We start from the raw sequence: 18,257 nt of genomic DNA, 5'->3' as shown, positions 1-18,257 counted from the left end.
AGACTCTACATAATACAGTGAGCTTTTAATACAGTAATACAATAAGCATTCAATGAAGCAACTCAGTGTTCCTTCATTACTAGTTCTAAAGTGACGTTTTCGAATTAGTAACAGTGGCTTGGCTCAGCTATTAACTGTTCGCACAAAAGAGGGCTTTTAAAGACACTCTGTTGTTGTTTCTTATGTATTTGAGTTGTTGTATAAACGCAATAGCACACTCGTAGCAGTGCAATATATATATATATATATATTTGTTCATATATGTATGTGAGCAGCAGCTGCTTGGTGAGTTTGATTTTTACTCGTTGTATTGACTTTAATTTATAAATGAATCATTATGGACACTTAAATTAATAAAAATGCTATGACATCCAGCATAACATCAGTCCTTTTTTTAAACTCTTTGACCACATATGATGTCAATAATGCAGTAATTCAGCACCAATTAGTTGTGGATCTGTTGACAAAACAGTTTGGGAAACACTAATATAATATGATAATATAATACAACCCGAATTCCAGAAATGTTGGGACGTTTTTTAAATTTGAATAAATGTATGCCCCCGTCCCAACTATTTTGAGACCTGTAGCAGGTATCAAATTTGAAATGAGCTTATTTTGTGCATAAAAATGGTAAAATTTATCAGTTTAGGGTTTGTTATGTTATCTATGTTCTATTGTAAATGAAATATTGGCTCATGTGATTTGAAATTCTTTTAGTTTTCATTTTCAGGAATTCAGGTTGTATAATATAATATAATAAAATATATTTCTATTTCATTTATAATCTTATAATACAACTAAAATAACCGTAGTAAATAATGTCTAAAATTATTTGAATCCTTATGAGACAAGCAAACACATTAACAAACTGAAATGTCTTTCTTTGCTCTTTCTGTTTTCAAAATTGCACAAAACAGGAAGACAGCCAGGAAGTGGTAAAGCATTTCATCTATGTAAGCAAGACTTAGTCGTGTTAGTCATGGAGAAACGCTAAAAAAGTCTGTATGTTAAATAAGTAGGATTATTTTAAACTAAAAGTGGAGTTGGAAAAGCCAAAGGTGAGGTGTGAGATTTTGTGAGACTTTCAATGCGTGGTCAGCAATTTCAGAGGTTAGGTGACCTCACAGGGGAGCTTCTGTCACACTGTCTTTTACCATGACAAGATCAGGTGCCTTCAAACTCAGCATCGTCTTCTTTATCACCTTCATCTTGTGTCTACCAGAGTTTTTTCCAAGTAAGTAAAAAGAGTGGAGTAAGATGGCTTAAGCTCTTCGGGCAAGCTTGAGTGAGGGAAATGTGGCAGCAGTGTGGGTTTGTGAGAGCACGTGCATTTCAGAGCAAAGCGTGTTAAATGTTTGTATGATTGACAGCATTAAACATCAGTGTTGTCCATGTCTTTTAGAGATTCACGATGAGGTATGTGCGATGTTACCTTTTGTATGTCAAAGTTTAAATTGGGATAAAACAGTTGTCATTCATTCAATTGACTACATCCGTGTGGTCTGGACATGGTATGGTAAGAGGTTAAAAACCTGTCTGTCTGTCTGTCTGTCTGTGTGTGTGTGTGTGTGTGTGTGTGTGTGTGTGTGTGTGTGTGTCTCTTTGGATTCTGTGCACAAATACGCACATAGTCTATACCAATACATATTTGTGTTTTAGACTATTTAGATAATCCTCACTTTGTACTTTTGATATACAAGCTGTTAAGTTGGTGTGTTGTGTTGTAACTTTCACTCACTCTAACTTACCAACATCAACAGAAAATCACTATGTTGTTTGAGAAAACAGGAAGAGCAATTCCAAAAAATATTTTAAAAACTTAAAAACCTTTTCTTTTAGTGTTTGTGGAGCTTGTAAGTGATGTGTTGTTTTTAATACTAGGCCAGGGGTCATCAAACTTGGTCCTGAAGGGCCGGTATCCTGCAGAGTTTAGCTCCAACTTGCCTCAACACACCTGCCTGGAAGTTTCTAGTATGCCTAATAAGAGCTTGATTAGCTGGTTCAGGTGTGCTTGATTAGGGTTGGAACTAAATTCTGCAGGACACCGGAGTCTGGTGACCCCTGTGCTAGGCAAACAAAGGATGTCAGATGATAGATAGGTCAATGATCATTAAAAGATTATAAAAAAATAAGTGTAAAAATTCATACATATGACTTGAATACACCTCTACTATGACAAAAGTGTTTTTAATTTTCAAATTAAAATGAAAAAAAAGAAACAGAAATATCAGGGTGAGACAACTGTCCTGAAATAATATTTAAAAAAAAAAAACTCAAGGAATTAAATTACTGAAAAAGAAAATATCGCTAGTTATAGCAATAATGTATTAATATAGTTTTTTATTAATACATTTTTTTATTAAAGATTAATATTTATTCAAAAATATATACGGCTTATTAATATTTGACAAACTTTTGTCCATAAAATGAGGTTTAAATGTGTTTAAATGTTGGGCACATGGGTTTAAATGGGATTTTCCTTTTCTTTGCTGTAATGTATTGTATTTTAAACGGAATGTGTTTACTTATTAAAATCTTAAGAGCATCTCTTTTTTTTTGGTTCTCAGACACATCACAAATTGAGTTTATCTGTGAGCCCTTTGACCCTTGCACACCTAAGAATGATGCACAGGTGTGTGCTCCATCTGGCCCTCCATGTGTGACAGAAATGATAAATGCCAGCAGTCAACACACACGTTCTGAAGGCTGGTATCTGTGTAAGACGGAAATGGATCTGCAGCTTCTCCACAACAATACCTCACAGTCAGGTGAGATAGTTGTTTATTATGATTTCATGTTTGAATATTACTGCTGCATGTTTAGTGTCTACGGTAATAACTGTGTGCATGTTGTACATTTCATAGAAGAGCGTATGATGGTGCTACTGATAATGAAGGCAGGCGATCTCTCTGGATGGAACATTAGTGAGTTTGCATTTCTCAACAACACTGATCTATACACTGGACCCCAAAACGACCAGAGACTGTTCTATTGCTACCTCCCACCAGACAACAGCAAATGTCCAGATCTGAACATCTCCATGCAAGAAAAAAACACCAGCCCTACAACACAGGACACCTCCATTTTAAAAAACACTACTTCTGCAAACCCAGCTGCCTTTTCGCTCAAAACTACTACAATGTCTTTCCGAGCAACAGCTTCTACAGATGAGCTGAAGTGTCAACCAACCAGCAGCAGTTTCCTCTTTTACTACCAGGAGAACAATGAAACAGCAAGATCTGCCGCATTACCAGTGATCCAAACAAGAAAAGGTGGGAAACTGTCAGAAAAATGTTATGCCACAATGCCGTACTATACACAAAATGGAAAACAATAAACCTGACCTTAATCATTTAAAATACAATTATATTCTTCTTGTCAGTCGATCTAAATGTATACTATTAGTATTATCTGAACACTAAGACTTGCATGCAGTATGAAGCACAAATGTGACCCTGGACCACAAAACCAGTCATAAGGGTCAATTTTTTTTTCAAATTGAAATTTATATATCATCTGAAAGCTGAATAAATACGATTTCCATTGATGTATGGTTTGTTAGGATATGACAATATTTGGCTGAGATACAACTATTTGAATATCTAGAATCTGAGGGTGCAAAGAAAAATCTAAATATTGAGAAAATCACCTTGTGTCCAAATGAAGTTCTTAGCTATGCATTTTACTAATCAAAAATTAAGTTTTGATATACATTACCATCTTAATGGAGCATGATCTTTACTTAATATCCTAATGATTTTTGGCATAAAAGGAAAATGGATCATTTTGACCCATACAATGTATTTTTGGCTATTGCTACAAATATACCCCAGCGTCTTAAGACTGGTTTTGTGGAGAACTGATAATAAGAACTGATTCAAGGACAAATAGAGTAACGTGAATAATAATAATAATAAAATACATTTCAATAAATAATTTAGAAAATATTTTAATTTCAGCCATTACAACATCGTTTTCAATATGTATCAAATATATATATATATATATATATATATATATATATATATTTTTTTTTTTTTTTTTTTTTTTTCGCAACCCATACTTCTACACTGTGATTCATTTTCACCCAGGTCTCTCCACATCTCTCATAAATTCCTTCTGAAGGAGAGCTGAGTCTGTCTTTCATCCTGTCTATTGATTCAGGCATGGCAGGAGACAGCAGGACTTCATAATTCAACCTAACCTTTGATAAATATATTATAGCAAAACATCAAGCAAGTCTAGTCAATGTTTGACTTATACAAAACCACAAATCCTTTCAGACAGCATACTTCCAGACAAGGTTACTTGAGTTAATGTACGTGTAAAATGAACTTGGCAAGACGAGGGAATAGTGTAAACTTGGTGTCTGGTGTTTAAGTATTGTAAACATGCTGTATTGTTTCTTCATGTTTCATTCATGTGTTACGCTGCACTCTCTTTTAAGTTTTCTGTTGCTATTGTACTTCACTTTTTTTGTTGTTAGATGGCTCGTGGTGTGTGATTACTTCGGTGTGGTTGGCTTTGGTACTGACTGTGTTTGTGGTAACCCTATTGAGTGTGGGCAACCTGATCTTTAAGAGCAGAAAACGTGAGTATCACTTATACAAAATAAATCTAATCAGGCCCAACAGACATTTTCAACTTGGAATCCATAATTACAATATAATTGAGAATGCTGTGTGGATCTCATTTTGGTCTTCACTTTAGGAAAGTCCCGTTTGGTTGCATCTGTGCCAGTTTCAGCCCGTGGACATCAGCTCAAAGAGCTCAGTAAACAAAAAGAAAATTGTGAGTGACACTGACAAGTTTATAGAGCTGCAAAGTTTTTCTATAATTGTGCTAATCAATTCTCTCATTTTTACTTTAAGTAATGAGTGCTGTCCCTGATGTGTCCATAGCTATGTGCAGAATAAGTGGTAAGCAAGTGTCCTTGTTAAAGCAATCATTCATCGTTTGTGTAAATAAATAAATTACAAAAAAGTACCATGTCAGGTACCATGGTAACATGGCACTGAGTGATTGCCACATTCATAATAATATAAATATAATATTTAAATGTTCCTCTAAGGATCTTCAAAGACTTTGTCAAGTCAAGTTACTTTTATTTAGCGCTTTACACACAATACCTATTATTTCAAAGCAGCCATGATATACCATGGTATTACCATGGATTATGACCACAAAACTCATGGTAATACCATGTTCAAAAATAGAACTGGATAAAGAGAACTGGTTAATATTTTACATGCAGAGATTGCTAATAACCAGGGTTTGTGGGTCATATTTTTGTATATCGTTTCATAGTTATTAAAGGTTGATATATTTCAGTCTCCTTCATTTCTACAGATGTTGATGTATTCTCTGAGAAATCTTCAATGGGGAACAGAACAGAAGGTAAACAAACAACCTGTTCTATCATACTGCCCTCTTTTTACCCAGATGAAATCTGTGCTTTATCACAATGCTGTAAAGAACCTTTACATCTTTAACTAGCACTGAGTTTCCTTACTCGAATAGAAATTCTCCAGACCACTAACTCTCAATCTACACTTTCTCAGAAAACCTTCTGAAGGTAGCTGACCTCACATACAAGAGAAGTAAGTTATTGGATATTTTTACACAGTGTGACAGAGTACAATCATTAAAGGTGAAGTGTCTGTAATGGTGGCAGACTCCCGAAAAGCAACGCAAACTAAAACTACTTCAGGTGCCAGGAAAACAGATTAGGTCTTGGAGCAATTTAATGATGACACTCATGATGAAAATTCTGAAAAATCCTTTACTCACTTCATGCTGTTCCAACCAGTTTGATTTACTTTCTTCCATGGGATTTAAATAAAGAAGTTTTTGCGAATGTTCATGCTACTTCATTTCCATATAATGAAAGTGGATGGGGTTCAGAGAATGGCAAGCTTCAAAGAAACTTAAAAGCACATATGTGACTCTTCTGGAGCCATATTACATTACATTTACATTTAGTCATTTAGCAGACGCTTTTATCCAAAGCGGCTTACAAATGAGGACAATGGAAGCAATCAAAATCAACAAAATAGCAATGATATGTAAGTGCTATAACAAGTCTCAGTTAGCTTTACGCAGTATGTAGCAAGGTTTTTTTAATGATATGATAGCTAGATATGATATGATATGATATGATATGATATGATATGATATGATATGATATGATATGATATGATATGATATGATATGAAAGCCATATGATAGCTTTGTGTGCCATTTTATGGGCCATTTTTTATTAAATGGAATAGCAGACATTCTGCTATGAATAATTATTTTCTGTTCTCTGGGAGAATTTTTCACTTTTAGTTGAACTATTACACACACACACACTATCACATACTATCAAAAAGAGTATGTGTAGATAGTTGCATCCGATATATACTGGATGAGACTGTCTCTGGTTTCCTATACAGTATATTTGTATATTCCCTTATATATTCATGGTATGTGTATGTCATTTTTATATATATCATTTTCTCTAATGTTTTAGGTTTGTCACCAATCTATGAGATTACAGGTATGAATGGGACACACAATATATATATTCTTTCAATAAACAAATCAAAATACAAACACAATAGGGCCTAATTTCAGATGACTAGTATTGAATAAACATTCCAATAGACACAAATGACAAATTCTAATCAAATTTCACACTACTCATTTTGCTGTAAATGATCTTACATACAGGTTAACTTTAAAGTAGAGAAAGAAATGGATTGTGTGATGTGCCACCTGCATGTTTCTGTCTGATTACACTATATGACTTGAAATGTTTTGACTATGAATTGACTTGTTTCCAGAAACCTCACTAGATGAATTGGAGCAAAATGAAGATGAGGAAGATGAGCAATGTAATGCCTCAGTAACAAAGGAAGGTAAATATATCTACATAAAAATGAAAATTATAAATAAATATTAGTATAGTTTTCCTCTTTATAATAGAAATAATGTATTATTTTGGATTAAAAAAATGCTCCAAAAGTCAAAACCCCCAAGCATTCCATGTGTTTAGAATATTAAACATAGCATTTGTATGCTTTAAATTCAATGTAAGTGGAGACTTTACAAAGCAAATTAATACTTCAAAAAGATGTCCTCTCTCATTTCCTCATTCATAAGCTGTAACACCGTCTGATGTTTGATGATGGTATACTCTTAGTATTTTGATGTCACTATAGTTCTTTCCAGTATAACCTGAAACAGTCTTTGAATCTTGCATAATGTCTCATCCAGTCACATTGATGATGATCGCTAGATCTTTGATGCCAGTATGTTGCTCCGGGCAGAATAAATTACTCTACAGATGGCCTCCTGGCAGTCTGATGTTGCCATGGTTATAGAATTCTACAAGATACATTTTTAATAAATATTGTTCTTTTTGCAGTTTAAAAAAAAAAACATCAGCTCCAACATCTGGCAGCACAGGGCCACTGTAAACCACCAAGTGACCATGTTTCCAGTCTCTAATTAATGAGCTAAGCCGTTCAGAAGCATTCATTTGAAGTGTTTGTCACTTTACACCCTTCTCAATTCTCTTTTTTCCATGTCTAGCTTACCTGCATCGTCAAAGCAACTTTTCATGTTCTGGTTATGAAGAAGATGTGGAGCTTTAACCCTTGAAATCTAAGAGAGCAGAGTCACTTTATTAAATAGAAAATGTATTTATTTACAACACGACAGACGCCAGATAACCTCCTCATGCTTTCTCCATTGATAAAATATCATGTTAAAGTGGCTGTAAGTGACGTAAGGAGTTCTAGAACTGATACTGAATTAAACAAGTATCCTGTTCTGCAACCCCATCGCTTGGACACAACCATAGTGACCAAACAATATACACTGCTCCAGAAAATGAACACAATGGACCAGTCAGGAATTATAAGGAAAGAGCAGTTGTCAGTGGCCACCACCTGCAAAACCATTCCCTTTATGGGGGTCATCTTGCTGTTGCCTCTCCAGTACTTTCATTTGCACCAAAGCATGTAAAACTGATTCATAATCACTTATGCTTCCTAACTGGAAAGATTAATATCACTGATGTTTAAACGTTTTGCACATACCAAACTCGTATAAGTTCATCTTCTGTACACTCATCTTCCTGATTTCCATATATGCACTGCCCAACTTTATTGACAGGCAGAGACTAAGAGCGCCTCATCTGTAATCATTTCTAAAAGTTATTGTTGTATTGTGTGTTTAAAAGCTGTTTTTGTAGGTTTCTTCCACAGATCTGCAATTCACAGTCTTAGCATGATCTTAACTATGGGAATATGCATCACAATATGGTGTTATGTCTCACACACAGTCTCAAGAAAATCTGTTTGCCCAATGCTGAAGAAAAAAGAAAGAAAGAGAGGGACTATTCCTCTGACTGGGCTGAAAACATAAACCATAGTGCATGGTTCTCCAACATCCATTTAGCAAGCAGCATGGCAACACTAATGTGATTTCTTAATTATATAACACCAGTCTTAAGCTCCTGTGGCTATTAAAGTAATACTCATGTTTCCATAATTCACTTTTTATCTTCACTTCATCCTAAAATGTACAGAGATTTGTAACTGGTACTGAGAACTGAATATTTTCACAACAGATGCTGAATAAAAACACGCAGTACTGAGAATTTCAGTCTTTAGTTTCCTATTATTTATATTACAGATTATGTTCTTGATTCATTTTATTCAAAACTGGTAATGGTGTATGAGTGATTGATTAATTTAAGTGAATGGCAGTTGCAGACCTCCAAATCTGCTCAGACAATACAACACATGATTAATAATCTTCATTTTTTTGTAAAGTAACTTACAAATTATACATAAGCAGCTTCCTAAATAAGTTAGGAGTTTCAATCTTATTTTCCTAATTATCTCATTGTAAGAGTCTATATATAGACTAGAATTGCACTTTTTGGTGTAAGCTCTCATATTGAAGCAACATACCTAAACACAAAACACGGATACAGACAGAAACACACGCAAACAGAATACAGACACTACTCTGTGGATGCTGCTTCTGGGGCTGGCTTGGCTGCAATTCTGCTGGTCTGGATGTGCGAGACCTGAAGAACAGGCAACAGCAGCTGGAATGCATTGTGAATGTAGGTAGTGCTATTACACCCCTGAGGAAACAAGACACACAGTGTAGCGATGAAGGGTCATCATTATCATAACTACAGTCATTATAATTATCATCATCAAATCCCCTATCGCAGTCTCCTCATTTGTTAACTGCATTATGAAAAAAAATATCACATTCAGTTTTACCTCCAGCATCACACTGTCCACTAGAGGATTTACTTCTTCTGCTTTTCTCTCACTCTATAGGGTCAAAAAATAGAGAGACAGAAAAAAGAAGGATGTTAATTCTAAACTTCAGCACAAAAATTGTATACTTTTTACTAAAAGCAACAGTTTACACATTTTATATATAATAGTATAACAGTATATATATTTATGGGACAAACACAAATATATTTCAATTAACGAAACTGATTTTAATATATTTAGTTAAATGATAACACATTCAGCAGCATTTTCTCCCTATTTTTATAATTCACATACTTTCATAATGTGACGTATTTCATAGTGAAACACTGGCCCAGACATCTGATCCCAATTGACTTTTCTTTTCATAATATGGACGTCAATGGGGACTAGCAACCGTTCGGTTCCCACATTCTTCAAAATATATTATTTTATGTTTAACAAAAGAAAGAAACTAATACAGGTTTGGAACAACCAGAGGTTAAGTAATGATGAGACCATTTTCATTTTTGGGTAACGTGACATGCCTGTTACAGTTCCTCTTGGTATTTATGGAAATGAGCTGGCTGTGTTCTTTAATTTGCACACTGTCAGTAAATCACTCGCAGAATTTCCCACTCTCATTGGCACTTTTTTGGGATTGTGGTCTCACGCCCCATTTAGGAAATCTGGTCCTAGCTACAACAAAATTAAAACACTGCAACAGAAATGTTCCCAAACCAGAAGAGGGCAGTGTTGACCTGTCCTGAAAAATTAAATTTCCCAAAAATTCTTACAAGCATCTGATGAATGTTTATGTGCTGGAAACGTATACATATACTATTGTCAAATTTCACACTTTTTTTTCACACAAAATTTCTGTCATGATTTTGTTTTGACAAACTTTTGTATGTTCTGTAATTCTCATTGTGTTATGCCACATTTTCACAAAAAAAAATCAGGAATTGATTTGTTCATAAAATGTGACAGGTGGTTGGAGGGATAAAAAATGAAAGCACTTAGTGATATCATCTGAAAAAGTAAAGCCATTACAGAGGCTGAGCTATTATTACATTTTGTTAAAAGATGAAGACTAATGTTTCTTTTCTTCACAATAACATCAACTGATAAATCATTCAGAATAAGACTATGAACGGGCATTTAGAAATTAAAACGGGTCAGTTATGTCATCAATAATATTTTCAGAATGAACTGAGCTCAGGTCAGTCAGACTCACCCCTGCAGCCAGTAATGTGTCCGAGAACTTTCGGGCCAGGCATCTGACCTCCTTACACATGGCACTGGTTAACCTGAGCATACACAACGGTCACTAAACAGCTAATAAAAAGATTGGTCTAATAACATTTTATGGAAATGACCGAGGAACTCACCTGACCAGTATACTGGCCTGTTGGCTGGCTGGCTTCTCCAGCTCTTGTCCGTGTAAAATCAACTCAGCCACTTTGTGTAGCTGTTCTATACTACGAGCGGTCACCTCAGCAAGACTGCCCACTGATGACAGATATACCTTCTACACACACAAACAGGCACATTTAAATAAACATTTATACACAGAATATTAGAATGATTTCTTAAGGATCATGTGACACTGAAGACTGGAGTTGTAGCGTCTGGTAATTCAGCTTTTGCATTACGGGAATAAAATACATTTTAAAATATATTAAAATAGAACAAAAACAGTTATTTTCGATTGTAATATTTTTTCACAAAATTACTGTTTTTACTTACTTTTAATCAAATAAATGCAACCTTGGAGAGCATAAGATTTATATTTAAAAAAAACATAAAAAGTAATGTAATTATGGTATTTCATTATGGCATACAAATGGTATTTTCTGAAAGAAAGAAATTAATACTTTTATCCTTTAGAATTATATTTCAAATAAATGCTTTTCAAAATTATTTTCATCATTTTCTATTCATACACACACACACACACACACATACATACATGATACATACATACATATATGTATATATAAACACACACACACATAGGCATTTCTCACCTCAACAGCATTTGAGTTTCCGTCCTTTGCATTATTTTCCTCGTTCTCCCCCTCTTTTCTCTTCTCTTTCTTTTCTTCTTCTTTCTCTTCCTCCTTTTCTGGAGCAGGGCACGTAGTGGAGCTCTCTTCCCTTAATTCCTCTGTAACATTTTTGACATCTTCGCGGGATTGCTCAGCTTCTCTCACCCAATCATGAGCTTTTATACGGGCCTGCAGGGCACACTGTATAATTAGTGTTTATGCTTGTGAATAAAATATGTGTGTGCTGGAGAGTGTAGGTACACATTTATGTTACATGTGGATATGCAGTGTGTGTGTGTGTGTGTTTGTGTGTGTACTTTGTTCAGTTTGTCTGGAGTTGCAGCAACATGGAGCTCAAAGAGTAGCTCAGTAAGAACACTGACAAACTCCTCTCCATCAGCAGCTGAAACACACAGATCACGTAAATGTAATACCCAAGGGCAAAAATGTGGAAGACTGAAATATATATATATAGTGCTGTGGCTGAGTCACCTGTCACATCAAATCAATGTTTGTTCATTGAGATGTGCTAATATTAGGTTTTCCAAAATTTAAACCAGAATTATAGACTACAAAATCATTTCACAGCCATAATAATTATTTATTATTGAATTGAACACAAAATCTATGATTGGATTTTAAAAATAAAGGTGTGAATGTGAGGTTTTAACTTGATTAATCTACATTAATTCATAAATTGTAATACAGATTTATCAAGCACAGTATGTTGATTGTGGTCCGGATTTGACTGTGATCTGGATTTGTCAAAATATGTTTTGGCATTTGAAGACTCACAGAGAGGAGTGGAACACTGAATTTGTGAATAAAGTTCACCGTTTTCCCCTGAGGCAGCATCAGGTTCCTCCTCCTCATGAGTAATGAAGATCTCTTTAATTGCAATCAGCTCCTTCTTCATAACTTCCAAATCTTCCTCCTCCAAAGTGGACAAGAATTCCTGCACCTGAAATGAGGAGAGATACATGAAGAAAAGAAGAAAAGGAGAAGGATTTCACGTCTAACTTATTAGATATGCTGCATTTATTTGATCAAAAATACAGTAAAAACAGTAATATTCTGAAACATTATTATAATTTAAACTCTAAAATGTTATTTATTCCTGTGATGACAAAGCTGAATTTTCTGCAACCACTACTCCGGTCTTCAGTGTCACATGATCCTTCAGAAATCATTCTACTATGCTGATTTGGTGTTCAAGAAACATTTCTTATTTCTACCATCAATATTGAAAACAGTTACTCTCAAACTAAAGAAACTGAAGTTGCTTTATTTTGAACAGATTTCTTTTTAACAAATTAGTCTTTATTGTCTCTTTTGATGAATTGAATGCATCCTTGCTTTAAAAAAAAGCCTGAGAAAAAAAAAATCACTCAGTAGTCTTTTTCTTCACACATTTAAATTCATATTAATATTTCATGTCCATTTGTATATTTATTTGATAAGTAGCTGTGTAATAGTGGGATAACTGTACAGCCAGTTGACCATTAGTGCAAATGAACCTGTAAAATGGGTAAATGCAAATGGAGTGTGTTACTAACCCTCCCTTCACTCTCATTGGAAAGTATCTCCAGTGCCTCAAGATGAGACAGGCCTTGGTAATCATCAAACAAGATCCCATAGTGGGCGGTTGGTTCTGTGACCATCTGACTGCTCAGTCTCTCTCTCTCCTTTTCCTTCGCTTCTTTTAACATCTGCAGACATAAGCACATACAGCAGATAAGTGCCACACAAACATATACTCAAAATATGACCGAATTTTCCAACAAAACCACTGTATCTTCTAGCATCAAAGGTAAGACGGTTGTAGGGTAACAACACCCAATAATCATGGTGAAAACTATTATTTGAGCATTTGTTGACCATCTTACCTGAGACAGAGAGACAGTTCTCTGCATTAGTATTTTGGTCTTTTTAAAACCTGGGTCACTCTCTGCCAAGACATTCATGGTCTTCTTTCCAATGAACTCCAAAGCATCAAGACCTCCTGTTATTACTGACTTTCCCTGATAAAGCAAGAGGGAGAAAAATGTATTCATTTCTACAATCAAGTGTTCTACATATGTAGAAGCATTCATTCATCTTAGGGGATTCAATCACAAGCGGTCAGCCGAGACTTATCCAAAAGAAAGGACGTGACGTGGGGCCAAGTATGGTGACCCATTCTCAGAACAAGTGCACACACAGCAGTGAGAAGTGAACAAGCACACACACTGTGAACACACACCCGGAGCAGTGGGCAGCCATATTGCTGCAGTGCCCGGGGAGCAGTTGGGGGTTCGTGCCTTGCTCAAGGGACTCACCTCAGTCGTGGTATTGAGGGTGGAGAGAGCGCTGGATATTCACTCCCCCCACCTACAATCCCTGCCGGACCTGAGACTCAAAACCGCAACCTCAGGTTACAGGTCCAACTCTCTAACCATTAAGCCACAACTGCCCCATTTATTACTATCTCAAATGCATCTCCACATTCATCAAGTGTTGCTACATGTCAGTAATCATGGTAAATCATGGTAAGGCTAATGATGTGTGTTACATATGTGCAGACTCACAGTGTTTTGAACAGCACTGCTGATGGTTGACAGGACTCCTCTGTGCGCCTCCGCTGAATGAACGTCTTCTGCCGTCTCTGTCTCAGAATGCTCATGAGCCTCTTCTGCCTCCTCACATGATGAGCTCTGACGGATTCGTAATGCCACACCTGCTTTCTCTTTTACAGAGCTTAACCCTTGACCTAGACACAATCAAATATATAAAAAACTAAACTTTAGTGCTGCATTTACCTGCAAGAGCTAATGCATAGAACAGATATTGATCTGATCTATTGTTCCAATAGTTTACATTCAAACAACTGTGTTTACGATAATATCTACTATGACACAATGAGTGAAGTAAAGTGAAGTGACATATGGCCAAGTATGGTGACCCATACTCAGAATTCGTGCTCTGCATTTATCCCATCCAAAGTGCACACACACAGCAGTGAACACACACACACCGTGAACACACACTCGGAGCAGTGGGCAGCCATTTATGCTGCAGCGCCCGGGGAGCAGTTGGGGGTCAGTGCCTTGCTCAAGGGCACCTCAATCGTGGTATTGAGAGTGGAGAGAGCGCTGGACATTCACTCCCCCCACCTACAATCCCTGCCGGCCCGAGACTCGAACCCACAACCTTTTGATTACAAGTCCGACTCTCTAACCATTAGGCCACGACTAATATGAGCTGACCATAGCACTTTCTGCATTTAGAAGTTAGCACTTAGTATTATACCTCACATGTGTTTTTATATTAATGGCAACTAATACAAAAAAATTTGCAAGTACTTGTTCTGTATGCAGCTTATGATGTGCTGTAAGTCACCACAGTCTCTTTGTTTTTTTGTCTCACACACCCCAAAAATAAATAAATAAATAAATAAATACATGAATGAATGAATGAATGATAATATATATGTATATATGTGTGACCCTGGACCACAAAACCAGTCTTAAGTCGCTGGGGTAAATTTGTAGCAATAGCCAAAAATACATTGTATGGGTCAAAATTATTGATTTTTCTTTTATGCCAAAAATCATTAAAATCTTAAGTAAACATCATGTTCCATGAAGATATTTTGTCAATTTCTTACCATAAATATATCAAAACTTCATTTCTGATTAGTAATATGCATTGCTAAGATCTTCATTTGGACAACTTTAAACTTTTAATATTTTGATTTTTTTGCACCCTCAGATTCCAGATTTTCAAATAGTTGTATCTCGGCCAAATATTGTCCTATTCTAACAAACCATACATCAATTAAAGCTTATTTATTCATCTTTCAGATGATGTATAATTCTCGATTTTTAAAAATTGACACTTAAGACTGGTTTTGTGGTTCAGGGTCACATATATATATATATTTCAAAAGAAAGCATGCATACAGTAATGCACTATAAATCGCTTCATCTTGGTTCCACTGACTGCATGAATAAAAAAACTTATCATTGGAGACCATTGCAAAATAAAAAACTAGTTTGTTCAAAAGTTTGGGATAAGTATTCTTTTATTCTGCAACGATGCATTAAATTAATCAAAAGTAACAATAAATGCATTTATAATGTTACAAAATATTTTTAATTTTAAAAACCTTTCTAGAAATAAAAAATAGTATCACTGTTTCCACAAAAACATTGAACAGACCAACTATTTTGCACATGCATAATACCGAGCACCAAATCAGCAGCATATTGAAATAATTTCAGAAGTTTTGTAATTAAGTAATGTTTTCTCAAGCGCCACTGAAGATTCAAGTAATGGCTGATGAAAATTCAGTTTTGCCATCACAGGAAAAAAGCACTTTTTAAAATATATTAAAACAGAAAAAATATTACTTTAAATTGTAATAATATTTCACAATATTACTGTTTTACTGTATTTTTTATCAAATATGACTCAAATCAACTCATTACCTACTGTAAACTTTTGAAAGGTACAATATTTGTATATCAAATTTAGAAACTTAGCGGTTCAAAAAACTGAATGTCATATGTATTTTTGCTGTTTACTGTACATGCATGCAACAAAATTTGATCTGTGTTAAATCAACATTTGAAAAGTTAAAATGTACATTGATGAGTGATTTAGATAGATAGATAGATAGATAGATAGATAGATAGATAGATAGATAGATAGATAGATAGATAGATAGATAGATAGATAGATAGATAGATAGATAGATAGATAGATAGATAGATAGATAGATAGATAGATAGTCTCTTTGTGACAGTGTTATCAACAGTTAACTGTAGCAGGATCTACTGTTTGGTTTACTATGGTGACTTACCCACAGTGGATGTAGCAGTGGTCAGAAGTGACTTCCCCCAGGAGCCCCAACTACTCCAGCCTTTAGATTTAGACTCATCCAGGGGCTAATAACATCCACACAGCCGAATAGCAATCACAAAATACACAAACAAAAAAAATTATGTTATGGGTTTTGTTACATGGCACAAACACAGATCAACCCTATTAAATGTACCTCTGTTCCCTGTGCTTCTTCCTGTGCAACATCTGGATCCAAGCTCACCGAATCCACACATTCAGTCACCTGACCCTCAGGTTTTTCTTCTGATGGGTGGACACCTGCATCTCTTCAACACCTTTGGTTGTCCTGTGCTCTTCTGCAGCCACATTGGTTATGTCAGGGACTGATGTGTCTAGTGAGAGTTGTGATATAGACAGGACTTCATCTGTATTGGCTGCAGCTATGGTGGCAGTTTCATCAGAGGCAGTCGGCTGGAGGGAAGGGGGAGATATTGTAATGAGGTCCTCCACGGTCTCATCTTGCGACATGGTGCTGATAAAAAATAGATAAACAAACAAAGTGTAATGAGAGGCAATGCAAACAGCTGGCCATGACTGGCTGTGATTAACAACAAACTAACTTCTGACTAAACGCTGAGACAGCTGAGCTCTGACTAAGGTTTGCAAAATAACTGGAATTGATCAGTGACACGGGCGATTAGGAAAACAGTGAAAAGAAAAATTATCTTGCTCTTATGAAATATCAAGTCACATTATAAAAATATGTTGCTCAGAGACTCATTTCTCAAAAACGCTGATATAAATTGGCTTGTCGTAGTGCATACAAAATAACTGGGTATTATTTAGGAGAGTAATGCTAATGGGTTGCTAATATAATTTCTATAATAATTTGGAAAGGATCAAGAACAATTTGATCAAGAAATTCAGATTTTTTGTTTTTTACCTAGCAGGATCTTATTTAAGTTTTAATAGATTCATTTTCCATTTCATTGCTTCCAAATTACTCCAGGAATTCCATTAGGATTTATTTGGGATATTGATTTCTGGCATTTTCATGAGAAAAATTTGCAGTCAGGTTGGTCAAATAGGCCTACACTATAGCTTCGGACATAATGTGAATACACACATACATGTGCAAGTAAGGCTTATAATTCAGCTAAAGCATATTTTGTTTAAAAAATTTTGTCTTATGGTTAGTTTTAGATTTGGGTTTAGCAACTCTTAATCATCTCTGTATAAAACCCAGGATGCTTGTGAGATATATTATTAAAACACATCTTGAGTATACTATTAATGCAGTAAAACCAATTTATAGGTGTTCACGTGTGTGTGTGTGTGTGTGTGTGTGTGTGTGTGTGTGTGTGTGTGTGTGTGAACAGAAAAGCTTTGACACAGAACAGCATTCAGACGCATTATAGAGCCCCAGCGCTGTCCCTGAATGGAGTCGCGCTGTTAAGCGCCTTTGTTTAAAGCGGATTGCATCGCCACCTAGCGGCTATTTTATACATGTACAGCCACATTCAAACTTTAGTTTGTAAATAGACGCTCATTAAACGAACACACATGTACAGAAAGTGTATATAAAGCAGATAATAAACCTCAGGTTACACATTACATTTTCTATACAATAAGACGCATGCACTTTTTAAATGTTTTAAAGAATGCATTTATACTTGCTGAAATTAAACGCCCATGTTTGCTTACAAATCGTTTATTCGTTTAACCATTATATTTGTCCTTTTTTTACTGTAACTTGTTCATTTGAAGAATGTTAAAGTATTTTAAATATACTCTGCGAGCACTTCAAAAGCGACAGTGCAAACGAATTTAACCTAAATAACTAGATGCAAAAGAATAACAGCAAACGCGATAAATGAAAGTACTCTATACATACAAGCATAACGCTGAAATGCAAACTACACATAGGCACTCGTTATTAAAAATAACGCTCGTGTTATTTTTTCTGAAATAAAGTTAGCGTTAATTCATAGGCTCGTCCCTTCTTACCAGTTCTGCTGACAGTCGCGCTCGCGCAACCCTTCCGCTCGAGCTCGCGCCACGTCTGCAGCAGAGTGTCGCGTGCAGCTGTGGATGGTGACGTCACCTGAAC

At 35.5% G+C, this 18,257-nt stretch overlaps 2 protein-coding genes across 2 annotated transcripts; one reads left to right on the top strand and one right to left on the bottom strand.

Annotated features, from left to right (window-relative positions):
• Positions 1-909: 909 nt before the first annotated feature.
• LOC306873572 (uncharacterized protein) lies at positions 910-8,651 on the top strand. The gene is made up of 11 exons (XM_079422969.1): positions 910-1,237; positions 2,571-2,771; positions 2,868-3,275; positions 4,490-4,594; positions 4,714-4,794; positions 4,875-4,922; positions 5,353-5,400; positions 5,565-5,603; positions 6,518-6,544; positions 6,831-6,905; positions 7,582-8,651. The coding sequence occupies exons 1-11, from the start codon at positions 1,159-1,161 to the stop codon at positions 7,641-7,643; spliced, it is 1,173 nt and encodes a 390-aa protein (XP_079279095.1). The 5' UTR covers positions 910-1,158; the 3' UTR covers positions 7,644-8,651.
• Positions 8,619-18,220, bottom strand: LOC306873571 (protein NOXP20-like). Its single transcript, XM_079422968.1, is given in 14 exon segments — positions 8,619-9,148; positions 9,294-9,347; positions 10,510-10,582; positions 10,664-10,803; positions 11,303-11,512; positions 11,641-11,726; positions 12,158-12,284; positions 12,880-13,032; positions 13,210-13,344; positions 13,891-14,072; positions 16,167-16,251; positions 16,362-16,454; positions 16,457-16,679; positions 18,155-18,220. Coding segments are annotated over 13 exon segments (1,683 nt in total). The 5' UTR covers positions 16,676-16,679; positions 18,155-18,220; the 3' UTR covers positions 8,619-9,022.
• Positions 18,221-18,257: the final 37 nt, after the last annotated feature.

This window comes from Barbus barbus (assembly GCF_936440315.1).
Source record: "Barbus barbus genome assembly, chromosome: 8".
NCBI lineage: Eukaryota > Metazoa > Chordata > Actinopteri > Cypriniformes > Cyprinidae > Barbus > Barbus barbus.
This window is presented reverse-complemented; position numbering and strand designations above follow the sequence as displayed.